Source organism: Ursus maritimus, unplaced genomic scaffold (genome assembly GCF_017311325.1).
Source record: "Ursus maritimus isolate PB19 unplaced genomic scaffold, ASM1731132v1 scaffold_23, whole genome shotgun sequence".
In the NCBI taxonomy this organism is placed as follows: domain Eukaryota; kingdom Metazoa; phylum Chordata; class Mammalia; order Carnivora; family Ursidae; genus Ursus; species Ursus maritimus.
In genome coordinates this window covers 21,153,962-21,180,167 of record NW_024424786.1, presented here as the reverse complement: position 1 = coordinate 21,180,167, position 26,206 = coordinate 21,153,962, and the positions used below count along the sequence as shown (strand labels likewise).

The 26,206-nt window shown below is 47.6% G+C and overlaps 1 protein-coding gene across 3 annotated transcripts in view; it reads left to right on the top strand.

Annotated features, from left to right (window-relative positions):
* Nucleotides 1-25,805, top strand: part of PAMR1 (peptidase domain containing associated with muscle regeneration 1) — a 71,396-nt gene extending 45,591 nt beyond the window's left edge. For all 3 annotated transcript variants that reach the window (XM_008686801.2, XM_008686799.2, XM_008686800.2), the window contains 5 exons: nucleotides 16,291-16,503; nucleotides 18,259-18,325; nucleotides 21,750-21,982; nucleotides 23,184-23,476; nucleotides 24,714-25,805. In XM_008686801.2, coding sequence (XP_008685023.1) covers nucleotides 16,291-16,503; nucleotides 18,259-18,325; nucleotides 21,750-21,982; nucleotides 23,184-23,476; nucleotides 24,714-25,250 — 1,343 coding nt within the window. In that variant the 3' untranslated portion in view covers nucleotides 25,251-25,805. The remainder of the gene's footprint in view (nucleotides 1-16,290; nucleotides 16,504-18,258; nucleotides 18,326-21,749; nucleotides 21,983-23,183; nucleotides 23,477-24,713) is intronic.
* The last annotated feature ends 401 nt before the right edge of the window (nucleotides 25,806-26,206 follow it).

The following is a 26,206-nucleotide window of genomic DNA, read 5'->3' as shown; positions in this document are numbered from 1 at the left end:
GGTGATAGATACCTGATACATCATTCGCTGGCATTCACGTGGGGGACCAAATGTTTTATTATTTTTTATAAGATTTAGATTTGTTTTTCCTTCTAGAAAATTCAGCAGGAGTTCCAACTAACTCAATGAGGGAAGCATCACAAAAATTGGCTGTGGCAGTTTACCTTGTAATTTCTGAACAAACCTTAGTGGTTTTCTAGAGTACCCTATTAGCTAGAAAAACAAACAGGGGGAAGAAAAAAGATTTACTTCATTGATTTCCTCACGAGTATACCCCTGAACTGGAAAAATATCCCTGGAGGAAATTGCTTCAAAATGAACAAGAAACTCAGGTACTCTGGGAGTCTCTAAACTTTGAAATGCCCAAATTGAACTAGGCATTTGTTTTCCAAAATCACGTTAAAAGCAGCAAATCAAATATGAATGAGAATTCCATCTTTTATTTAAGTAGTACCAGATCTGATGAGGGGAAACTACTTCATAGATGCTGCTTTAATGGTCTGCCCTCCCGAAGTCTTGTGAGACGTGGGTGGATGTTCCTTTCAGTAGATAAAGGATTGCAGAGAGCGCGAGACACTGGTCCCCATCAACTTCAGAACTCCAGACACAATTCTCGCCAGATGAACAATTGATAACCTCTGGTCATGTCATCATGTCCCATTGTCCCATTATCTACCTAGTCCTCTCAAAGGGCTTTCCTTCCCAGGTAAAAGCTGCCTGTCGCTCTTTTCCAAAGAGAATCCCGATTCCCTGTTTCTTGATAAAAGCTATTCTCATTCTTTTCTTGGTGTATTTTTAAGAATGTGAGTGGGGCTGGAATAGAAGTAGATTTTCTGCTTACTTACAGAAGAAAGATATACTTGTAAAAATAATCAAATTGTCCAGCGGTGTGTAAAATAAAAAGAGAACATTATTTTCCCAGACCCATCCTGGTTCCCAGTGGAATCACTGTTACTGTGGTCCTTCTGGACTTTTTTCCTATGATGTGCAAAGCTAAGTTGTTGGTAAATCAGTATTTTAAACCAGTGATTCTCGGTTGGGGGTGATTTTGGCTCCCACTCCCGCCCTCAGGGGCCTTTGGCAACATCTGGAAACATTGTCGATTGTCCTCATTGCAGGGGGGAGGCTGCCCCTGGCATCTAGTGGGTGGAGGCCAGCGAGGCTGCTCAGTGGCGTGCGAGGCACCGGGCAGAGCCAGACCAGAGAGTGACCTGGCCCAACTGTCAGCCGTGCCCAAGATGAGAAACCCGGTTTCAAACAAAAGTTGATCAAAGTCTACATGCAATTTTTCCACTTGTTGTTTTCAGTGGCTGCATCATGGACGTTTTCCCCAGGCCAGTCCACGTGGGTCTACCTCATGAAAACAAGTGATTTTCTGAGTATTCCCTCGTAGGGATGTATATACCATCATATATGTTCATCTAATCCCTTACGGTGGACTTGCTACCACACTTAGTTTATTATTGTAAGGAGAGCGGCAATGAATATCCTAACACCGATTTCTTGGTTCATATGTTACGGGTGTTTTTGTAAGAGAAATCCCTAGATGTTGAACTGTTAGTTCAAAGCGTCCACAGATTTAAGCTTTGGAGAGGTATTGCCAAAATGGTCCCCAGAAGGTTTCACTGGTTTACAAGATAAGCCGTTATAATCACCAGTCCTCAAAATAAGAATCAGAACTCACATTTGAGAGACGAGGGTCTGTTCTTGTCAAGTTGAAACTGGATTTATTTTCAAAGGAAGACGCATGGGTCTGAGGGAATGGGTCTGACGAATGGGTCTGGCGCCAGCACTTCCTGGGGTCATAAAGGAAGAGGAAGAAGCAATCCAAACAGGTTGGGCTCCATCAGGCGTCAAGAGCCCGAGGGTCTCCAGGGCAGTCCGTATTGCTGCTACCCCAGATCTCTCCTCCCGTGGTTTCCCAAGGAGGAGCAACTTTCCCCTGCTCCCAGGTGACCTCCTCTGAGAGCAGAACATGGGGAGTGGCCCCCTCTTCAGCTCTGGGGCCAAGCTAGCCTCCTGCCAGTACCCTCAGTGAACTCAACCTCCCTGAGCCACTGTGTAAGAAACCACGCCCCCCCCCATTTTTTTTTCCCTCTGAAGTTTCCTGTTTCTTTGTATGGACACAAGGACAAAATAAGTTCTTGAGTAAATGGTGGGAATCTTGTTTTGTACAACTGGAGAGCGAGGGATTCATTGCCCCGCTCCAGTTTCCATGTTGCCTTTGTTCGCCTGGCCCAGTTATCGATGCCCGGGCCTTCTCCTGCATCCTAATGAAGGACGATGAAACAGGCTAAAGCTTGGGGCACAATGCTCACACTGCGGGCTCTGACGCGCTTTGAACAAAACAAATCGGCTTCCACCAATTAAAGAACACTGGGGACTCCGGACTCGTTTGGGGTTCGGAGCATCAGAAGGTTCCCCACTAGCCTGTCCCAAGGACTGGGAAGAAAGAGCCCCAGATGAGAGGCACGCTTTATACTTTAGCTTCAAAGGGGCAACCACATTTCTCGTCAGAATAAGTGATTAGGAACTTTGGGGTTTTCATGGAAACGGTCACACTGCCACAGTGGGAATGTGCCGAGGCCGCCAGGGGGTCACGCTCACCTCTCCCGTCGCAGACAGAAGGTGCCGGGCTGTGGTGGGATGCGTGCAGACTGTCCCCAGATCTCTCCGGGGAGCCACTGTAAACATGGAATTGTGTACTGGCTTCTACACAGTTCTAAGGGCCGGTCTTGGCCTTAGTTTATGGAAGACAGGGGCCCCTTTGTCCGTAGTGAGATGGTATGTCCCGGGGTGAAGAGCTGGGGCTCTCTGGGCAGAAAGACCTCGGTTTGACCCTTAGTCTGCCATTGACCAGCCAGATGACCTTGAGCAGCCCCTTTCACTCCAGTGAGCCTCAGTTTCCCCGTTTCTAAAGTTCAAAAAATAATCCACATATTTCTCAGAGTGTTTGTGGGAATGGGATGAAATGATCCACATAAGACGCTGAGCTGAGTCACAGGAGCCATTATTGTTTTTTTTTTTTAATTTTCTTATTTGAGTATGGTTGACACACAATGCGCCCCCCCCCCCCCCCACTGTAGCTGCCATCTGTCTGGGTACAACGCTATTATGGTATCCTGGGCTGTATTTCCTCCGCTGTGCCTTTCATCCCTGTGACCTGTTCCTTCCAGTCCCCTAACTGGAAGCCTGTGTCTCCCCCTCCCCTTCGCCCATTTAGCCCACCCCCACCTCGTTCCCTCTGGCCCCCACCTGTTTGTTCTCTGTCTTTATAGGTCTGTTTCTGCTTTTTGTTTGTTTGTTTGTTTGTTTTTTGTTTAGTCATTTGTTTTGTTTTTTAGATTCCACATATGGGTGAAACCCTATGGTATTTGTCTTTCTCAGTCTCATTTCACTTCGCATAATACCCTCCTTTGCCTCCCCTGCTATGCCCGTTTAAAAGTTTGGCAGAAAGTAGGGGATTCTCCAGATAAGGGGTTAGGGGAACAGTGCCAGTTTCTACAAACCAGATGATTATGACGTACCATTCTTGGGTTCCAGGGTTTAGGAAAATTCTCCCCTCACCTTTCTAAGTTTCCTCTGTGAGCTGCTTTTTGCAATTCATTGCCAGATACTAAGTATTATTTACCGCTGCTTTTGCATACAGGCAAGAAGGATCTGGTTTTAACAGGGCAAGTAGACACTGCTAACGTCATTGTCATAGAGGAATCCTAGATCCCAGGAGAAGACACCCACACTGGGCATGATGGATGGGGAGCCTTTGTAACCAGGGCAGCTCAGAGATGGGACTGTGAGAAATGATGAATGGAGTAATGCCCGGGAGGAACTGGTTTTGGAAGCTCCAGGGTGGGCTGCCCGAGCATCGTGTTATCTGGTCAGTCTCCCTTTATCTCACGGGGTTTTTCGGAAGTCACTCATTTAACATGGGGTGGGCTGCATGTCAGTCCCTTGGTGGTCATGTGGGAGACCGGTGCTCCAGACCATCACTTAGACGCTTTATTAGATGGCAATGAAGAGAATGAGCATGGCATGAGAGGTACAGGGATAATTCCATGGAAGAGTCCTTGGGAATCCCTAGTTGGTATCCACAAGTACTTGACAGCCCAGAGCCTTCAGACGTTGGAGAAGCCCCAAGAAGACCAGGAGCTAATGGACTGCTACCTTCTCATAGACTCCTTACACCTGAGCCTCCCCTCTACTTCCCTCCCTGACATGGAGATGAATCTCTGACGTCCTTCTTGGTGTATTTAGAGGGATGCCATCCCCTTTAGATTAAACTCTGAAAAGCCAAAGCTATTACTGAACACAGTAGAAGCTGCCTTTATATAGTTATGAAGGTATTCGTGTGTTTGTTTTATAATTCAGGGGAAACGTTTCCTTTTGGTTTGGATCATTCCTTGTTGGGCGAACCTGAGCCTATGTCGATGAAGTCACATTTTAGCATTAACCCTGATGGGCTCCATGGGCCTGTGGGCCCTTCACCAAAGCGTTGCTATACCCCATTCAAGGTCAGAGGCTTGGTGCTTGGCAAATAAAGGGTGCATTGTGCGAGTCAGCAATCCTTTTCATTATGGACATCATTCCAGCAGATACTAAGAGGACAGGTGAGGCCGCACAGTCAACTTTCCAGCCTGACTGTCTCCAAGAGCTCGGGATGGAGCACCCATTAGGGTGGAGAGGGCCAGACCCACCATCGTTTCCCTGCCCCTGACAGGGCCCTCCTGGCTTTTGCTTTGGCAGATGAGGTCACTGAGGCAGGACTTAATGCAGGAGGCAGATTTTATTTTGGTTCTGGGTTAAGAGGTAATCCATTAGAGCAGGGGTGGGCTGTCTGCCCCCGGAGGGAAGAGGCTGGAGGGTGCAAAGAGTGGGAGAACATGAGAGCAAAGCAGTATTTACTTCTGGTAGGAACAAACATCGCTGCCTTCATGGACCCGGAGACTGATACCAGCCCCTTGACAGAAGCTAGAGGGCCCCCCAATTTTCTCTAAAGGCTCCTGCCTTGTGGGGCATTCACTCCCTGTCCCTCACCCTGCTTCAGAAGATGAAACTTCTTCTCTATGAAACATAGGAACTTTCCACTGGCATCCAGGTATTAAAAACAACAAGAGTAGTTTCTACCATCTCTGTTCTCAACATAGGCCAGGCCGTGCACTTTATGTGACATTGTCTCATTTCACTGTCTTAGTGTCCCCACGGGGTAGGTACTGTGGTCCTCGCCACTTTACTGATCTGTCTAGCCCTAACCAAACATTTTTGAGTGTCTGGTAGGTACGAGGCACTGGGGAAATAAGGCAGGGCTATACAGTATATTTGTTTTCCTTCTATTTGGCAGAACCATAAAACAACTCCAGTCTTAGCATTTCTCAAGTGCAGAGGAGAGCATCGAATACCACAGGGTCCTGGCCATAACTCCCTCTAGAAAAGCCTTTGGTGATGGTGATGGTGGCAATGAGCATTACCGAGTGGGCAGAGTCTCTTAGGACTCGAATGTGCTCAGCAGCTCATTGTCTTCATCCCCGAGGCTAAATTTAGAACAGAATTGCCTGGTTTGGGTGATTTCCATACTGAGTAGTTCTTGTATTTTGAAAAATTGACTATAAACACTGCTTGGGGACATTTTCCCCAGTAGTGTAGCATTATTATCTGCCTCCCACCTCATCCCCGGTAGCTGACTCAGAAACCTGAGATTTGGGGAAGCTTCGAGAAGACTGTCACCGAGCAGGTCCACTAGGTGGAGGGCAGCTAAGCGTCTGCCCGTTACGTAGGTTACTCACTTACTCCACCAAATGAGCATGTGTCAGGTGGATTTTGAACAAAAGTAAAATGGCCAGTACTTTCTGAACATTTTTCAAAGTTGACCTGTCTCTTAGACACAGGCAGTGTCTGCTGTCTAAGTAAGTAGGCCATCCAAACCCCGGAAAAGTGGTACCCGAAAGACACAGTGTACCGGGGCCAGGGACAATACTGATTAAGATCAAATAGCTAATTGTAAGCCTCAGCCTCCAAATTGCTGCTGGATGAATAAATAGCAGTGTGTGTTATCCAAGCATAATTTCGCATGGGTACTGTCTCGTTCGCACCCACAGAGGGTTGGAAAACCGCAGGGGGACAGAATTCCATTGGCTGGAAAGAGATAAAAAGGGTTTGTAGTGGGGACTCCAGTTGGTGTCATTATGCCTGGTTGGGGGAGACCTTTGTGGAGGTAAAAGATAATTGGTTTGGCCCAAAGGCACTACACTCAAATATAAGCTGAACCAGAGAAGTGAAGAGAGGAGGGTCCATCCAGTGGTTGTCTCTGGGTGGTGCTCTCATGTTCATTCAGGTTTCCAGAATGAACAAAGCCCCAGTGGGAAAGTTAATGCCTTTTCCAAACAGAACGGAAATTCTGTCACAAACTGTTTCCTTGATTTTGGTGACAAGTGAGAATGGGTGGATACCAAGAGTATGCTAAGAATTGAGACCAGCATGCCACCATCACCCAGCCCCCAAGACCAGCTAGGCAACGGGGTCACAAATCGTGTTGACTGCGGATCTGTTTTCTTTGCTGAAATTCTCAGATAATCTTACAGCTCCGAAATTCAGCTCTTATTAAAGAGGCCAAGTAGTACCCGGGTTTAGTTTTTTTAATCAGGGGGCTGTCTGGCTACCACGAATAGTTCATTCATAGGCATTTCGAGAGAAGAAATGTATGCTTTTTGGTGTGCAGTTTTGTAAATTACATCAAACCATTTCTGAAAGCAAGCAGGGTCTAAATAATAGTGATTCCATGGAATCAACATGATTTAGAAGCAGGGCAAGAACGAGTGAAAGAGAACATTAGAGGGGATGAGGGAGTGAAATGGAGCCTCCCCTTTCGCATCCGGTGAAATGACCAGCCTCAACTGTCTCTGAGTCTGAGTTTTCTGGCAGCAAAGGCAAACAGAGAAATGCCTTAGATGGTGTGGCTCTAATTGTATATTAAGTGAAAGTGAACACAAGTTCACTTGGAGATGCAAATATTACCCATTTTATGACAACCCCTACTCCTTTTTTTTTCCTTATCTAAAGATGGGTGCTGGGGAAATGTTTCCCATGTCTGTCTTGTAAATAACAAATTTAATCTCTTTTTATACCAACTATTTCTAAAAACTAGATCCTTCCACCTCTCTGGAAAAGAAAATGTAGCTGGGTTTTATTATGCTTCCACCATTAATATGTATGCTGACCCACTGGCTTCCAAACCCACACTCCTGCAGCTCTGCTTCACGGTTTTCTTGGGCTCGCAAAGCCCACTGGCTCATATATGTGGGCAGGCTGCAGGTGCTAACGAATTAATGTTACTCCCATCATCTTTCAACAAATGATTGATTGCATTTGGTAGGTAATAACTCACACCCCTTGATCCTGGGGTAGGAGAAGGCGGAGACCTCAGGTTCTGCACTGTCTCTGAGCGTTTCCCAATGGCACTGAGCCTCAGTGGCCCCCAGTGGTAACTTTTTTGATAACATAGACTTCCCTGTCTCACTAATGTTTGTCCTTCCTGGGACCACCACCTAAATAAACGACTTTCATTCAAATCTCCATCTCACAGCCTGCTTCTGGGGGAACTCAGCTTTTAAGGTACCTCATGAAAAGATTTCTTGGAGAGTCTAACTTAAGAGAGGGCTGGAGCTCAGGTCAGCTAGATCAGCATTGGGTTGTTTCTTTACAATATTAGGTAAGCCTTTGATCAATGCTGAATAACATATATTTCGGGATTGCGTTGTCTGAAGGATGCTGAAAATATAACTGTATTGTTGATTCTAAAAGATCCAGTGTTAGACCCAAGAATTGAGATCTCCTTCTTTCTCTCATGAATGCTCTCTCTCTCTCTCTCTCACAGACACACACATAAATGTGTGTGCATAGGAACCTGTCCACCTCTTTATTGGGTGGGGTCATGGAAGTGAGTGGAGACTCTAGTGGTATTTGTGGAGAGAGCCTATAATATTTCCCAAAAGACTTGGAATCTTCTGAAGGGTTTGAGCAAACTCTGCCACCTAGCATTTTTCAGACAGGGGTTAGAAAGTGTGTGGTCCCAACCTGAGGAAATATCCCTGGGCCTTCACTAATGGTCTCATCTTTCATAATCATGCCCTTGACCAACTGGTCATATGGCATTAACTTCAACATGGGTCCTGGTTAAAGTACCACAGGGAGAACACAAATGTGGTAAGACGTCCCAACAAATGCCCAGTGGTTATTCTTAGCAGAAGCATCTTAATTAGTATCTGGTTCTATTTCACTCAGCTTCCCCCCTCCAGATGGGCAAGTTTTCTTTCCGATAACACAGGAGGCTAGGTGTTTCGACCCAGTTCAATCAACTACCCAAGGAGGTCTTTGTTGCATCTCAGACCACAGTCAGCTGCTGGGGTTGGCTGGTGTGTGCGGAGACCCCATTCCCCATTCAGATTCATTCAAGGCCCCCATGACTACCTTTGCTTTTATTCCTTGGTTAGGGTCCTGTGTTCTGATGTAATTTTAGAAACAAAGTTAAGAAAAGCACTGGTTGGGGCGCCTGGGTGGCTCAGTCGTTAAGTGTCTGTCTTCGGCTCAGGGCGTGATCCTGGCGTTCTGGGATCGAGCCCCACATCAGGCTCCTCCACTGGGAGCCTGCTTCTTCCTCTCCCACTCCCCTTGCTTGTGTTCCCTCTCTCGCTGGCTGTCTCTCTCTCTGTCAAATAAATAAATAAAATCTTAAAAAAAAAACAAAAACTGTTCTTTAAAAAAAAAAAAAAGAAAAGCACTGGTCACTTAAGATAAATTGTTAATAGTAAAAAAACAAAAAAGAAAATATATAACACAACAATATATATAATATAATATATATATATATATATATTCCTCTGAATATTTTGTTTGATAAAAATCTGACCTGAGGAATAGGTACTTGGAAGGAAGTCCCCAAACCATCTATCTATCTTCCTCCCTCCCCTCCCTTGCTCCCTCCCTCCCTGCTTCTTTCTTTCTTTCTTTCTTTCTTTCTTTCTTTCTTTCTTTCTTTCTCTCTCTTTCTCTCTCTCCCTCTCTCTTTCTCTCTTCCTATGTTCAGTTAGCCACCATATAGTACAGCATTAGTTTTTGATGTAGTGTTCAATGATTCAATAGTTGTGAGGCTTGGGGGAGCCTTGGGGTATCTCAAGTACTTTAGTACAGTAAGCCTTAACTGACATCACTTCTGTTTCTGGGTTTAAATCAAAACATGGCTATGTGAAAGCTGCAGGAAAATATCTTCCGGTGCCTTATTCTGGGCACAGAGGAAGCACTCAGTCAGTATATGGTGCAAGAAAATCCGGCCATGAAATGAGTAGTGCATGGCCCTCCCCCAGCCTTTCTCTCCAGAGAGGCACACAGGCCTTGCGAAAGGCAAAGCTGTGATTGGTTCTCCACCTCCTAGGGGCTCTTTCCAGATCTTGTCTTCAAATCTGAACTTGTAGCTTCGAGACCAAAGCAAAAGGAAAAGACAGATATTCGTGGGTATTTGGTATATCCTATTGAAATTCTACATTTATTCATAGAAAGATATTTTTGTGAGCAAGGATACATTGGTGGATAGTAATGCGGTGGAAGAAGGGGTCTATTTTCTTGCCACAGCTGGGATCTGCCCCCCTCCTGGGTTTTGTGATTACTAAGGGGATGGGGAGGTGGGTCCGCTTCCTAAATTAGGGATGAAGAGTGTGGACTTCCTTTTGTCATAGTCAATATAATTGAGTGACCAGAGGGCACAAAAAAGCGGTGTCATTTGTGTGCACTGAAGAACCACATTTCCTAGACAAGTCTCCACGTTACCTTGACGTCCTCTCTGATGTCTCCATCATCATGTCCGTTTCCTGTAGACCTTCTGGGCCTGGTCACCTCACCTACCTTCCAGCCAGCATGAATCTTAGTGTACCCATCAGGGGAGAGAAAGATGTAACTTATTTGCCTTAAGTCAGCTTCAATCCAAGTCTAAGACCCATAATTCAGACTTGTGAGAAGTTCCGTCTGTCGTTGGGGCCTCCTCTGTACCTTCGGGGTGCAAAACGGTTGCTGGCTCTACACAGCACCGAATCTTCACATGGTGGATCCTGGGTCCACGCTGTTTAGCTTCGAGAAGCCCATTGTCTCAGAGCACCTGATCCCTTAAGGTAAAACAGCTCTGCTGGCGTGGGGCTGACCTGTAGCCAGAGCATCTGTGGAGGCCAGAGGCCCTTCTGATGAGATCCGGCCTCTCCAGATGCCCCACTAGCCATCCCCCCCAAGATCTGCCCGGAGCTGAGAGGCATGCAGAGCTTCATGTCCAAGGCTGAGATGACCCCCGTTCTGGGGTCTTGTCACCTCCCAGGAGTGCCACCATGGGGAGGCCTGAGGGGCCCTGAAGCCCAGGGCTAAGAAAATAGAGCTGTCCTTGGTTAGTTTTTCCCCCAGACCAGTCACTGAGCCAAGCATTTGGACCCAAAGGATTTATTAAAGGAGGTACTCCCAAGATCAACCAGTAAGGAAGTTGGGGAAGCAAGATGGGAAAGAGGAGGAAACCAAGCAGGAGTGATTTCAGCTCAGCTCTCAGACTCAGCCCGATCCCGTGGGGTGCCTGGGAAAGGAAATGATGCCTTGAGGAGCAGGAGTTGAGCTTTTGTATTTACACACCTTGTAGTCATTGTCTACAGGCAACCCTGGGGTGGGCACGAGGGGACAAAACTCCTAGGAGTTTTCAGCTCTTCATATGGACAAGATGGTGCCCTTGTCCAAGGGCAGTCCTCCGAAGGTGGCAGGTGCCAGCTTCACGAGTAGAAGTTGAGCTGGTAAAAGGATACGAGGGGACCTGGGGGGGCACCAGTAGCATTCAGTCCAAGGGCCATCTCAAAGCCACCTTCTCTCCTTCAGTGAAGGGGCATCACAGCGAACCACCCCGTCCTGCTGCCTTGAAAAAAAAAAAAAGAAGAAGACAAGGCTAGAGAGTCTTTCTTTCCATGTTTATCTGAATCAAAAATGCACCCCCAAGGACGGTTTCTGTTCATGAAACGGCATGTAAGGGCATGCTACACTCAATGTGTACACGTGCCCAGGCTGAGCCCGGTAAGTGCCGGGGCCATGTGCTATTTGTGATTAATCCTGGACTGCTTTACTCGGCAAAGCAGGAGCCTGAGACACCTTCAGGCCGGCGACGAGCGTATGGCTTACATTCTCACTTGGCTTTGTGTGAAAACATCCATCCCACTGAGGAGAGAGGAAGCACGAAGCCCTTGAAAAATCAAATAGAAAAGAATCAAGGATCTGTTCAATGGGGAGATACAAAGGATTCTAACAAGAGAACCCAGAGGGGAAATAAAGAGATGGTTTTTGAAACGCAACCCTGGGGAGCTTGCTCTGATGCCATGCAGATGGTCTGTGGGCCCAACAGGTAGATGTCTAAACTGGGAGAGAAAGAGACGGGTGGAGGAAGTCTTAGAATTCTCTTCAAAAGCGTCCTAGAACGTACAGCTTCGGAAAGTACAGGAAATAAATGAGAGGGAAGGGGGAATGATGCCCTGTGGATGTTTGATACAAGAACACAATTTTAAGGCTTCATTTTGCAGGATTAAAAGAGATGAGTGTACAGAGACCACGGCTGATACCCAGAAGTCTGAGTCAACACGCTGGACCCAGGTCTGGAAGCCCGTCATGCATAGACGTTACCAAGAGGCCAGAAAATAGAGTAGAATATTTGTTTTATAGCCAAATAAACCCAATGATAGGACTTTAGATTTCCTTGTGGGTTTTTCTTTAAGGTGTATGAATTTGGGGAATTGATTTTTTTCAAGGTTTATTTATTTTTATTTTAGAGAGTGTGTGTGTGAGCTGGGGCAAGGTGGGGGAGCAGAGGGAGAGGGAAAGAGAGAATCCTCAAGCAGACTCAGTGCTGAGCTGGGAGTCCAATGTGGGACTCGATTCCAGGACTCTGAGATCGTGACCTGAGCTGAAATCAAGAGGTGGACACCTAACACTGAGCCACCCAGGTGCCCTGAGGAATTGATGTTGGGTGCTTTGTAAATAAAGGCAAACAGAAAAAGGAAACTACGTGTTATGTAAAGTATTCCTCAAAACTAGCCCAGCCAGGGAAGTGTTATTATCCCGTTTTACAGACCAGAAAAGCAACGTTTGGAGAATTATGTAATTTTCCCACGCTCCGGTTCGTTAAGTGGAAGAATGAATAGATTTTACCCTTTATCCCTTGCATCTGCTAACAAATATTTATTGAGGACCTACTGTGCACTTACTCTGGACACTGGGGAACCAAATAATTATTTGAACCTGTATCTTCTGATTCTGGAAGCCGTTCTTTCTCCCCCAGAATCTACTGGCGAAGCTCGTTTCCATCTGAGCTCGAGGGAAGTTGGATTACTCTATGATTATGCAAGACGGTAATGAGATGGACGTGGAGAAGAGGTGTGGGAACATCGAACAGTGCGCGGCACGCTGAATGCGAGGTTTATAGGCTGAGCAGGGAGGACCCAAACCAATTTGCCTGCTGCTTAAAAAAATGAAAATAACGAACAACCACAAGAAGAATCAACCACAAAATTTTATGGTTACATTTTCTGATTATCAAACATGGGGGGAAAAGTATAAAGAAGCAAAAATCATTTTTGATGTTACAAGCCAGAGATAATGACTATAATTATCTTAAAGTATGTTTTTTCCTGTCCATTTTTCTCTGCTTTGGCTGCTTAAAATTTTTTTTCTGATTTTGGTTTTTAGCAGTTTTGCATAATGGGTCTGTGTGTGGTTTTCTTCACATTTATCTGTCTTGGGACTTTGTGAATCTGTGGGTAGATGGAAGGACTTTTTCAGCCATTATCTCTATATGCTGGTTTTACTCCATTCCTTTTCTCCTGGGACGTCAGGAACATGCCTTTATTAAGTTTCTCACTGTTTCTTTACATTTTTCTGTACATTTTCCACTTTTTTGACCCTTGGGCTTTATTCTGAATTCTTTCTTGTAAATTATCTGTCAGGTTATTAGTACACATGAGCTGTATCTGATTTGCTATTAAACTTACCCACTGAACTTTGTATTTCTGTTACTGTCACTTTTCAGTCCTAGATTGCTCCTTTGGTTAGTTTCTAAGGTTTCCAGTCAACCGCTGAAGTTCTCAACCTTCTGTTTTATTTCTTGAGTATATTCAGCATATATATTTTCAAGTAGTGTCTGACAACCACAGCCTCTGGATCCTTCCTACATCTGTTTCTATTGCCTGTATTTCTCTTGAATTTTAGCCATATAGTTTTTCTTTAAGATTTTGTTTTTAAGTAACTTCTACACTTAATGCGGGTCTCAAATTAAAACCCTGAGCTCAGGAGTCGCGTGCTCTGGCGACTGAGCCAGCCAGGCGCCCCCACCATGTACTCTGACGTTCCACTGGACCCTAACTTGGAAGCATCACTTGGCACTAGGGAGCTCTCTCCTGGTGACCGTCCATGAGCGTAACTTCAAACCAAATAACAGGTCTCCATTCTAAGGTCGCATCAAATTTAAGGTGCACTGTTGATTTAATCATAGCTCCTCTGAGAGTTGGAAGGAAAGACGTACTACATGAAATGTACACATGCCACCTAATTTCAGACATGTCCCATTATAAAAGAGTAGGCGTCTACGAATTCTAGAAATATGGTAGATTTCCTCAGCCTTGGGCAGACTTGTTTGTACATCCTGACTCAGTTTATCTTTAAGTTTCCTTCTAAAGCTTCCTCAGGGAGAAAAACAGATAACCTGAATTGTCCCAAGGCTTTGTTACCTCCAGAGGCTCAAGGACTCTCCGGCATTCCCGCTGGTTAAACCCACATTACATGTAGTTAGAAAAAGGATCCATGAGAATCCTGCACTTAGGAAATCACGGGGCAGGAGCCTGGTGGACCACGGAAGTCCTTACCTCCAAAAGGAGGAAAACCCACCTTTCAGGCTCTCAGTAGGAGGGATTGCTTACCTTTTGCTGAGGCTGATGGAGTGTAGTTCACTTTCTTTCATTATTCCAGGACTGGTCTTAAGTATCACCAGAATTTTTCTTGGCCATGAGCTCTAGCAAGCAGAACTCAAAATGAAGGAGGAACTGTGCTTGCATTGCACAAAGCATAGCTCTTTGATGGACTAACTGACCACGGAGTCCAGCCCTACCAGGGCGAGGCAGTGGGCAGGGTCTGTGGCCAAGGGAAGCATGCAGTCTCCACCTAAGGAGACAGCCTCTTCTCGATGCCAGCTGATTGGTGCTGTGTGGCAATACTGGCCCAGGGTTTCCAGATCTGAATCTTGTCAGAAGCTGGTAACATGGATTTTTGTGAGCAACCTCCTGATTTTTATGTAGGCAGTGAATTCCATTTTCTAAAACTTGCAGGTATGACACACCTTGTTTTTGAGATGATTGCAACTGTGGGCTCCTGCTGGTTGTTTCTGGGCCACGTGTTTAGCGTTAAGTGAGTCTCTATTATAAGAAGGTAGTCCCGGGGCGCCTGGGTGGGGCATAGTCAAGCAACTGACTCTTGGTTTTGCCACAGGTCATGATCTCGGGGTCATGAGATCGAGCCCCATGTGGGGCTCCGCACTCATCACGCGGAGACTGCTTGAGATTCTCTCCCTCTCTCTCTGCCCCTCCTCCTGCTCACTTGTTCTCTCTCTCTCTCTCTCAAATGAAATAAATAAATAAAATCTTTTTCTTAAGAAGAATGTAGTCCCATCACTAAAGCAATATGGAATGCTTTCTCTTTTATCTGCCTCTTCCCCCCGCATCATAGAGGCATTCCTGGAAATACAAACACTGGGGCTTTCTCAGTACACTTGAAGTTTCAAAAACTGCATTGCCCTCCCTGTGCCACGTTGGTATTTTGGAAGACTCCCTCAGTGAGGTCCAGTTTTTATAACTAAAATGGGGTTTTGGAGTCCCCCGCCATGGAAACTGCTCATAGTAAGTAGCCCAAAAGCACACAGACTATCATTGAAATCATCTGCCGCATGGTCTGTGGGCAATCTTAGAGTAGACAAACCAGTAATTTGGTTAATATTAACAACCTTGCCAAATCGCACATAGGGAAATTTACTAATTTTCAGTTCTCCAACATTTTAGAAGTGTTATATGAATGGAGATTCTTTTCTTGCCTGGAGGCGAGCATGCAAGTTGCTTAAAAGGTAATTGGGACAGTTATGGGAGGAAAAGCATGTCAGATGTGTGATCACACTGCTTGGAGACTGTTTCACAGGGATGAGACTGTATCTTAGAAGAAATGATTAAAAAGAGACCAGGGAGGCTGACAGAGCGATTGGTATCCAAACACAGTAATTAAAGGTTGAATATCAGGGGTCCTACTTTGTGTCCTTAGGTGAGTAATGTTCACCATTGTGCCATAATCCATTTGAGAAAAATATGTTATCTGATAGACTCTTTCCAGGATTTGTCTAATATCCTGTTCAGTGCTCAGAATAGCTGGTGTTGCCACTTCTACTTTGCGTAGCTGTCGGACTTGAGTCAGAGAATAGAAATACCTTTGTGGGGTGCCTGGGTGGCTCAGTTGGTTAAGCGTCTGAGTCTTGATTTCAGTTCAGGTCATGATCTCAGGTCATGATCTCAGGGTCATGGGATTGAGCCCTGGATCAGGCTCCATGCTCATGGATATTGTTAAATGTTTAGATGGAAAGCATCTATTTGGAGATCAGGGGCTCTTCTTCATATCTCTGAATTTGTATCATCTAGTATTTTTCAGCTATACCTTTCCGCACACTTGTGTCCCTGAAGATGAAATCTTAAAATCTAAATTCATTTCATATATGCAGCCTTGTTTCCAATAAGTTCTGCTTTCTGGGTACAGCACAAATAGGAAACTGAAGACTCTTGTTTAATTGCCCAAGCTGTAGGGAATGACGGAGATAATTCGACGGCACTGGAAAACAATCACCCCTCTGTACCGATCATCAAATCTAGGTGCAATGTTTGTGTTGTCCAGGCCTGCCCAGCTCCCACAGCTTGAGAAAGAAATGAACAAGGTCACAGGAGAGCCAGTTGTGGTGTCAGATTTATTTATATAGGGAATGAAATACTTCTCGATTTAAGAATAGATCATTAAAACAAGGGGAAGACATGTCTAACACATGCATTTTCTGTTACACGTTTCCTCTTGCTGATTCCTCTGGGCATCATCGTTAGCAGGCTCCACACCGCTGCATTTTTAATTCAGTGAAACATGAAAAGATCCGGTTCTAAAATGCAATGCTTCACACTTTTCATAGCTCTTTTTTAACCCCTCTTTTATTTTCTCTTTTAGTCCTTGAAGAAAGTAACTGCTCAGACCCTGGGGGCCCAGTCAATGGGTACAAGAAGGTAACAGGAGGCCCTGGGCTTATCAACGGGCGCTATGCAAAAATTGGCACCGTCGTGTCCTTCTTTTGTAATAACTCATACGTTCTTAGCGGCAATGAGAGGAGAACTTGCCAGCAGAATGGAGAGTGGTCGGGGAAACAGCCCATCTGCATAAAAGGTAACTGACGAGTGTTTGTGAAGTTCGCGGAAAGGGATGGAGTTGCTGGACTTTCTGGTAGCTCCCTACATGTGTGTGAGCCCCTGAAAATATGCCTTTCCCTCTTCGGTTCTCACCGGAACCATCTATAACTCCTAGGTTGAAAGCCACCCCCTGAAAACATATGCTTCGTTTTTGGAACTCCAGAGGACCTGCTTATCCTAATCACAGCTTCTCGCCGTGATCAGGAAGACTTATACAGTTATCAGAGCACTTAGGAAAGACGACAGGGCTGAATTTTATATATGTAAACCGAAGAACAAAATTGAGGCAATCGATGGGTTCCACTATAGCTATATTTATCTACTCTTTATGAAGTAGGAAGTTGGTGCAGGAAATAAAAGAACAAAATGGACACATTAGCCCTGCCAGCCTGTGGTGGGAGGTTTCAGGTGTTAACATAATGGAAAACATCTTAACAAGATGGCAAGACCTCCAGCGTTCAAGGCAGAGTTAGAGGAAATGCACGAGCAGTGTATGGTGAGAGAAAGGAACGATCAGTATTGCTTGAAATAGGGACAGTTGTACGCAGCAGGTGGGAGGCGAGCCAATCTGGGAGGCTGGGAAGGTTGGCAAGAGGTGCAGAGCAGTTGGGACAGTATTCCCATCATAAGACAAAGGAAAACAGGACAAGGAGGTATAGGCAGAAGTGAAAGGATCATGGTAAACTCAAAGTGGGGCCGACTGGGAATCTGGGAAGTAGATTGAAAAGGTTGGTTTGGGACCAGAAAACATGGAACGTTGTATAGAGAAGCTTGAAACTTACCCCTTGGCAAGTGGGGATGCGTAGTTTCTTACTGAACCAGGTCAACCGCCCCTGTATTTTAGGGGCAGGTCACAATTATCCGGCTGTTTCCTAGGAAGAAAAGCATGTCCTTGGCCTAGATTATCCAGATAATTGCCTTAATCCTCCACTTTCCCTCCTGGGTGTTTGTCAACAACCCAACTCATGGGAAAAGAAATAAAAGAGAATGGTTTGTGAAAGGAATAAATCACTTTAGACTTTAGCCAGGAGCGACCTTCAGCCCCAACCAGCACAGACTCTGATTCTCGATTTCATTAAGTATGGGCACGGTGTTTCATATGTCCTTGGAGATTTTTGTCAACTCTTCTCTTACAAATTAATAACAACCAAAGTTCTCTGGTTTGCTAATTAGATGAATGTTGGCCGCTTGATTGGGAAAGTGAAGAAAGAGACACTTCAGCAAAATTAAGCCTGGGCTTTGAGGTGCCCTCAAACGATCATTAGGAGCCTTGATTTCAGAGGAAGGAAATAGAGGAATCAGCTTCCCAAGACTTCCCCACGGTTGACACCGCCATCTGGTCTTAAATGAGAGCCTTGTAGTTCCCTGTGTCCAGCTGTATTTTAGAATACATTTTTGACTGTGGCTCCACGTTCCATCAAGTTCACCAGTGCTATCTGTGGGAACAGGTAGCCCCAGTCTCATGACCGCCTGCGTGTCACGTCACCCCGGTGGTGCGGGTTTTCAGAGGTGCGCCCCCCCCCCACCGTGGGGACTCTTCAGAGGGGGCGGTCAGTTTCGATGAAAGGCAGTGTGCTCTTTTTCTGGGGAGCTGTCCAAAGTCGGGGGGCACACCTCCCCTCTGAGACCTCTGGGGGTGTCCAGAAAGGGCGGTCAGGGATGGACCCGAGCTGAATGGATGTGGGCAGCTCATACGGGAGATGCTAATGCCCCCTTGTTTCCTTCCTTCTAGCCTGCCGAGAACCAAAGACCTCCGACCTGGTGAGACGCAGGGTTCTTCCCATGCAGGTTCAGTCAAGGTGAGGTCGGAACACCTGGGCTCTGCATTCAGGGCCAGTGCATGTGTCCCCTCCTGCCCCTTTTCCCCCACTTGTGTTTGGCCAAAGACAGTCCGGGGTTTCTTCGGGACACTCAGTGCTGACCGCTCATGAAAGAATAGGGCCTGTGTGAGGGAGGCGGGGGAGCCAGCTGCCTTTGGCCAAGAGGTAGCAACTGCTGGAACATGGACACGGTTCACGGGGTTGTGGGAAAGTAGGTGGTTGGTGGGACTCGAGACTTGAAGATGCTCTTTGAGGAACTGGATTTTAATACTTGAGTCTTCCTGAAATTGCTGTGTGTTTACTAGGACAGCTTCTAGGGAGATGGCTTTTGTGCCCCATGCCACCAGCTATGGCTCAGGACGATGCTCTTGGTGGTAATCAACCAGACGAGGCAGGCCACTGGCACCCGGGAACTAGAGATAAATGACCAGCCCCGATGAGGGATGGGAGCCCTCAGATAGGCCTGCCCGGCCTTTCTCCTGGGAAAACAGAGGTGGGGACCACCGGTGGGCAGAGAATCGGCCCATTTCTGCTTCTTCTCTCCTCATTTTGTAGGAGAAACTGTTCTCACCTCATCTCCTATTGTTCTCCTCCTCACCCTCCACTCGGGGCCCACAGCCCGGCTGGTCCCCTCCCCCCACAGGGCTGCTTCAGGGCCTCGGCCCTTCTGTGTGGACCCTGCTTCCGCTGCATTCCGTGAGGTTTAACGCCTCGCTTCCGTCCGCTCCCTGCTCAGGTTTTACCCGGCAGAGAGACCTTCCCTGAGCGTCCTTCGGAAAATAAGAACCACCCCCATCTTCTTTATCCATCCATCCACCGAAGGACGCAGCCAATGAGTTGTTGAACACTACATCGAAAACTAACGGTGTGCTATGTGCTGGCTAACCAGACATAAAAAGAAAGAACCCCCCCAATGTTATAGTGCTGGTTAATGATTTCTTTTACACTTTATATAAAAACAAAGCCATCATCAACCTCAAAGAATCAATTAATAATAAGAAGAATATCCCCACCTTGACCCTGACCGCAGAGCTGACTTCTTTGCTCTCCAGCATTTGCTGTGCCTCAGGTCTCAGCTTGGCTCCCGGCCCTACCTGTCATCTTACCTACGGTTTTGTGGTTGTTGTTATTCAATTTCTGTCTCTACCTAACCCCACAAAAACAAGTACGTAAAAGTTGCAAGTGCAGGAACGTTTCCTGTTTTGTTCATGTTCAAGTTCTGGGGCCAAGAGCAATGTTAGCTGCAGAGAAGGCCCCTCCAGAACATAACTACCCCAAACAGTGAATGAATGAATGAATGAATGAATGGACAGGATTGACAAATAATGGTTTGAGACTGGGTTTGGTCTCTCTTAAGCGCCGTATTTAGTATTTTGGGGCAAGTTCTTAAATTCGCTAAGCCTTTAGTCTCCTCTTTTGCAAACTAAGGGCAATCCGCATAATGCCTGTCTCTGGGGTCGCTGTGCACATTAGATGCAGCCCGCGGAGCTAGCTAGCGTTCACGGAGTGTTCGCGGCGGGCTGGTTACTCTACTGAGTGCTTTCCACGTGTTAGCTCCTTTAATCTTTCCTACACCCTCTGAGGTAGGTAGGTATTCCTATTGCTACCATTCTCTGATCAGTTTTGTTACCCATTTTATCACGGATGGGTAAAGCGAGGCTCGGAGAAATTAATTAACTCTCCCCTGGTCACATTGCAAAATGTGGGTCCAGGACGCGAATCCAGGATCTTCAGGGTCTTCCGGGTCTGCTCCCTTACACACTAAGCTGCGGCCAAGCCTGACGTGGAGGCTTTAGCAGAATGCTCGCACGAGTGAACCGCTGGCAGTGGAAGCCACTGCTTTCAGGATGGTAACACCGAACACCGAGTCCCAGTGATGAGAACTCACCCCAGCCAAGTGACCTGAAATACTCACGAAGCAGGGTATTCATCAGTCTCTCACCTTGCTCTGGATGCTTCCTTCTGTCTCTGGCTTTTCTGTATCAGGCAAGGCATTTCCCTGGGAACAGAGGCAGTGGAGTACAAATGCCATCCTTTCCTGATCTCTATGATTTGCCTGGAGCTGGACTCTCCACTAAGTGGGGTGAACGTGTTCTTTCCAACGACACATCTTGTAGAGGAGCCCCGGAACTACGAAAAAAGACCACCGGGCTTTGTATTTTTTAGGCAGTTATAATGGGAGGTTAGGTGACAAGGTGCCAGGGGGCTCATGGAAATGAAAAAGGAAGCCTCAAACTTGGTTTTAAGGATCTTTCTGGAAGATAGGCTGCTGGAATATGGATATACTTGTCTCCAGCAGCCTGGTCACCCGAGGAGCCCAGAAGGCAGTGTAGCGTTTCAACAGATGGACCAAAAGAGGAGCTGGTTTGCCAGTTCGGAAGCTCCTTGAACTGCAGACCTTGTTCTAAGCACGAGCTAAAGATTCATTGAATGCAATCAATGTGCATGGAACATTTGCTCTGAGAAGAGCACCGTACAGACCCGTGAAATAGATTTCTTACGCTGACATCAGATGGCACCGTAGAGACACAGGGCTGGAATCGTAATTGCTAAGTGCTGCCTCGGGAACTATCTCGGCTTCCTGTGTGCCCTTCTCTACTCCCACTTCCCCCTCTGGGCTTCCTTTCCCCATTCATTAGACAGAGAGGAACACATTGTTTCCTCCAGAAATTCTAACTTGTCGGTGAGTGGTCATTATCCTCTGATGTAAAACGAATGCAGGCTGTCCGACGTGTGTACATCTCCCCCAAGAATCCCCGGGTGGTCTCTGGGGGCCTCAGCTTCGAGGGCTCATTTAAAAGGCCTTTTCACGTTGACACACAATGCTCTGTATTTCTGCCAATCAATGTGCCCTGAGAAAGTCCTGTTCTCTGAGGTGTACTAATTACAGACGCTGATTGCTAAAGCAGGCTACTGTATCCACACAGTTTAGTTCAAGTCAATTCCTGATATTGCGCCATGATCATAATGTTTGGAGAAAAAAGACGCCGGGCTTCAAGTGAACTTCCTTTCGAGTTTAATTTCACAGTTAATTTTTCTCTGTGCGCATGTGTCGTGTACCCTTGGAGAGCAGCTCTTAGGCCAGATGTCATCCTCTGGTTCAAATCCTAGGCAGCTGGAGGCATGCCAGAAATGCGAATGGAGGAACTGAATGACGGTTGAGGTGTGCAAGGGCATTTGCTCGGAGGTAGCGGGGAAGTGTGTGTGTGTGTGTGTGTATGCACGCGCTGAGAGAGAGGACCGGGGCGAGAGGGGCAGGAGGGAGAGAGACATGCAGAGGATGAGATGGCCTTATTTTTTTCTGCTGTGACCGCACGTCTACGTGGGGGTTGGCACGTAGACCCCAGGGGCCGCAGTGACGGGCTCTGGGCCTGCTCTCTCCGGGCCCGTGGGCCCCATGCAGGGAGACGCCACTGCACCAGCTCTACTCGGCATCCTTCAGCAAGCAGAAACTGCAGGGCGCCCCCACCAAGAAGCCTGCCCTTCCCTTTGGAGAGCTGCCCCCCGGGTTCCAGCATCTGCACACCCAGCTGCAGTACGAGTGCATCTCGCCCTTCTACCGCCGCCTGGGCAGCAGCCGCCGGACGTGCCTGAGGACCGGGAAGTGGAGCGGCCGAGCCCCGTCCTGCGTCCCCAGTGAGTCGGGCGTTGTCCGGGGGTGGGCGCAGCCTCCGTCTTCCGTGGCTGCTTGGGAAAAGCCATCAACCCTGTTGAAGACTTCTTGGGGAATCTTCCTTGTGCGGTGGTCCTCCGGTTAACTCCCTAGCTTGGTCACGTCTGAGATTCCAGTTGGAGCTTTCTTTTGGCTTAAACTTCTAACTTGGGAGAAACTAACTCATTAGGTCTTCGATGACCTTTTTTGGAGCAGGCAACTTCCTTGTGGAGAATATTTATTTATTTATTTATTTATTTATTTATTTATTTCTTAGATTTTATGTATTTATTTGAGAGACAGAGCCCGCACATATGCAGGGGAGGGGCAGAGGGAGAGGGAGAAGCAGACTCCCCACTGAGCAGGGAGCCCGATGCGGGGCTCCATCCCGCGACCCTGGGATCATGACCCGAGCCAAAGGCAGACTGAAGGCTTACCGGACTGAGCCACCCAGGCGCCCCTCTCTGTGGAGAACTCCATCATGTTCACTTGGAGGAAAGGGAGAGAACCGTCATTAAGCATCAAGTGGGGGAGGGGTTAACAATACCAGAAGGCTCCTACTTATGCCATCTTGGATATCCTGTCTGAGCCCGTTTTCATGCTTATCATTCAATGGTATCAAATAGGTTGTTATTGATTAGGTGATGAGGTATTGAGTACCCATAAGATTATGGTGATGATTACTGAGGTAATATGTGGAAGTATCTGGAAAAGGGGCTTGCACATACTAAATTCTACCTTCCCCACCCTCTTTGTCAAAGGAGAACAGTATGGTTTAATTCTTTGTGGTCGAGTTTATAACGATAGCCATGATATTTTGAGTCTGACTGTTTACATAGATCATCCTGCAGTCTCCTCAAGAACCCTATGAGACAAGTGTGATTACTAGACCCATTTTGCGGGCAAGAAGACTAAGGCTTTAAGAGATCTGGCAATTTGCCCAAAGTCCTATTGGTAGTAAGAGCCGGGGATCCCAACCCTTCCGTCGTAACCCCAGACTTCGTAGCCAACCATGTCAAGGTGGTGGATTACTACGTAGTGGGAAGAGGAAAACAGTGTAGATGCTTACTGGTCACACCCAGGGGGCCCACCTTTCCAGATCTATGTTCTCTTGGTTGAGCCACACATTCCTCTTTGGAATGGAAGGTCTGAATTTATCTTACTGAGCTGGTGCTTTCTCCACAGTCTGTGGGAAAACCGAGAACATCACTGCTCCGAAGACCCAGGGGCTGCGCTGGCCGTGGCAGGCGGCCATCTACAGGAGGGCCAGCGGGATGCATGGTGGCAGCCTGCACAAGGACACGTGGTTCCTGGTCTGCAGCGGGGCCCTGGTGAATGAGCGCACCGTGGTGGTGGCTGCCCACTGTGTGACTGACCTCGGGAAGGTCACCATGATCAAGACAGCAGACCTCAAAGTTGTCCTGGGGAAATTCTACCGGGATGATGACCGAGATGAGAAGACCGTCCAGAGTTTGCGGGTGAGACAGGGCTGCAACCTGGAAACCAGGTGTTGGCTCAGCGAACTCCAGGCACTTGGAGGGCAGTGGCTGCATCAGGCCTGGCACCTTGGCACGTCAGCACCCAGCCCAGGGCCTGGCAGGGAGCAGGCGCCCAAAAGTTCACATAGATTCTAGAAAGGGATATCTAGAAAGACTATGGAGTCCTTTTTCCCTTTAGTTTTCAAAATAAGCTTGTAACAAATATCATCTATCATTGTGGTCATCAAAGTTAATCACCTCGTATGTTTAGGGCATTTTACGAGGGAGGCTTCGAGGACTTAGAAAGGTTTTATCCAAGATACTCCTAATCAATCTACAATATTCTTCTGTCTTTCTCTGCCTGTCCCCCTCCCTTCCTCTCTTCCATCCACCTACCCGCCTACCTCTCTATCTATCCATCCATCTGTCCATCTATCCATTCATTGTTGAGCTCCCACAGTACGCCATTCTCAGGGAATAGACACAGAACTGAATAAGGCATGAAGCATCCACAGGCTAGTGGAAGAGACAGACCAGTCTATCATGATTACTTTGACACAAGAGAAGCCCCGAAGAAAGGTGCCCAAGTACAGTTGAAGTAACAGAATGCGTACATAAAAATGTTAGAATGTATCACACATGTAAGCTCCGAGAGGCCCCCATCACAGAGAACCATCAGTAAGGGTTAGGACAATCAGTGAAGACTGTGGAAAAGTCTTGGGGCACATTCTGGGTGTGGCTCTGTCTTACTGGCTCCCAGATGAATGAAATGTTCACAGCGAGCCAGAGGTTGCAAGCTGGTAGCCTTTTAGGGGTTTGTGTTTGCATAGTGCTAACATACATTTTTTTAACCAGTTATTTGCCAACATTTAAAAGTCAGAAGGATTCAGGTGAAGATCTGGAGTCCGTTCTCTGACAAAGGGAGAAAGCTGGCCCCCTCTTGGCCTGGCAGTGGTCAGCTGGAGCCCCTGTAGATGTGGCATGTACCACTGTTCTCTGCGGCCCCATCTGCCACCCCTCCTACTTAACACCACCTGCCGGGCAGAAGTGGGCAGTTCACCTCGCGACCCCCCAAATAAAGCAGTTGTTGTCTATGATCCCTTAAGCAAAGTATCTCCAAATCACTGCAGCTGTCTCCAGGACACTGTCTCTGGATAATTGAGCCCCGGGGCTTGCCTGTTCTTACCCCCTGTGCAGTCAGTGGCTCACCGCTGCTGTCCGTCTCTTGCATTTGTAGATCTCAGCAGTCATTCTGCACCCCAACTACGACCCCATCCTCCTGGACACGGACATCGCCATCCTGAAGCTCCTGGACAAGGCTCGCGTCAGCACCCGCGTCCAGCCCATCTGCCTTGCAGCCCCACGGGACCTGAGCACCTCCTTCCAGGAGTCCCGCATCACTGTGGCCGGCTGGAACGTGCTGGCGGACGTGAGAAGCCCTGGCTTCAAGAACGACACGCTGCGCTCAGGGGGGGTCAGGGTGGTGGACTCGCTGCTGTGCGAGGAGCAGCATGAAGAGCACGGCATCCCTGTGAGTGTCACGGACAACATGTTCTGTGCCGGCCGGGACCCTGCGGCCCCCTCTGATATCTGCACGGCGGAGACGGGAGGCATCGCTGCTGTGTCCTTCCCGGGACGGGCGTCCCCCGAGCCACGCTGGCATCTGGTGGGGCTGGTCAGCTGGAGCTATGACAAGGTCTGCAGCCACAGCCTGTACACGGCCTTCAGCAAGGTCCTGCCTTTTAAAGACTGGATCGAGAGGAACATGAAGTGAGCCGCAGGCCCGTTGAGACGCTGTTTGGCATCCATCCGTAGGTGTGTTGCACGAGGCAGCGTGGGCCCAAAGCTTGATTCTGCCTATGAACTTGGCTGGGCCAGGGCTCCTGACTTCAGGATCGAAACTCAGTGGAGAGTGAGTCGAGCTCACCTTCTGGTAGGCCACTGCCTCCCTGGCTGCTGAGACCATTCGGAAGACACCAGGGCTGCCAGCAGGAACTGAGTTCCCTCAAAAGAGACTATGCAAATAGCAAAGCAGTGGCCCCCGTTCCACCAGCCCGGTGGCCTTGCCCACCTGCCCTTCGGTGGTGTCAGTGTCATGGCCAACCCTGGTGAGAGAGGGTTGGCCAAGAAGTCTGAGACTCATGAGGTCTCTTCCAAGACTCCAGCCAGACCACGTTCCAAAGAGCCGCCCATGGGACAGCCCGGACAGCAGTCGGTTGTGGCCTTGGCCTTTGTGAATATTGCCACAGTAAATTGTGGTCCTTTTCTGTCTCAGTCCCCTGTACATATTTTAATTAAACGAGGGTTAGCTTCTGACCTACAGAACAAACGGGCTGTGCCTCTGATTGTTCTGCGCCTCTTCTCAGGGCCATGGCGTGGTGACAGCCCTTTAGAATAGATCCTCAAGTTATTTCCAAACAGTGCGTATGGCAAAGTTGATGCCATGTTTTCGATACCAGCCCCTGAACTGGCAGGGTTATGGGCTGGAGGAGGAGCGGCATGGGCGGCCATCAGATAAGGCACAGAGGAAAATATGAAGGATGAGATGATTTCCGGTGTCCGCTCTGGTTCTCATGTTCTTGATCTAGCCCAAAACTCAGCTTTGAACCTCCGTCAATCTTGGTGACCTATTTTCACAGCATCTGAAGTGTCATCACCTATTTACTCAAACTAGATTCAGATAGGCCAACACAGGGAAGCTTCCCTGCTTTCTATAACTGATGGGATTTT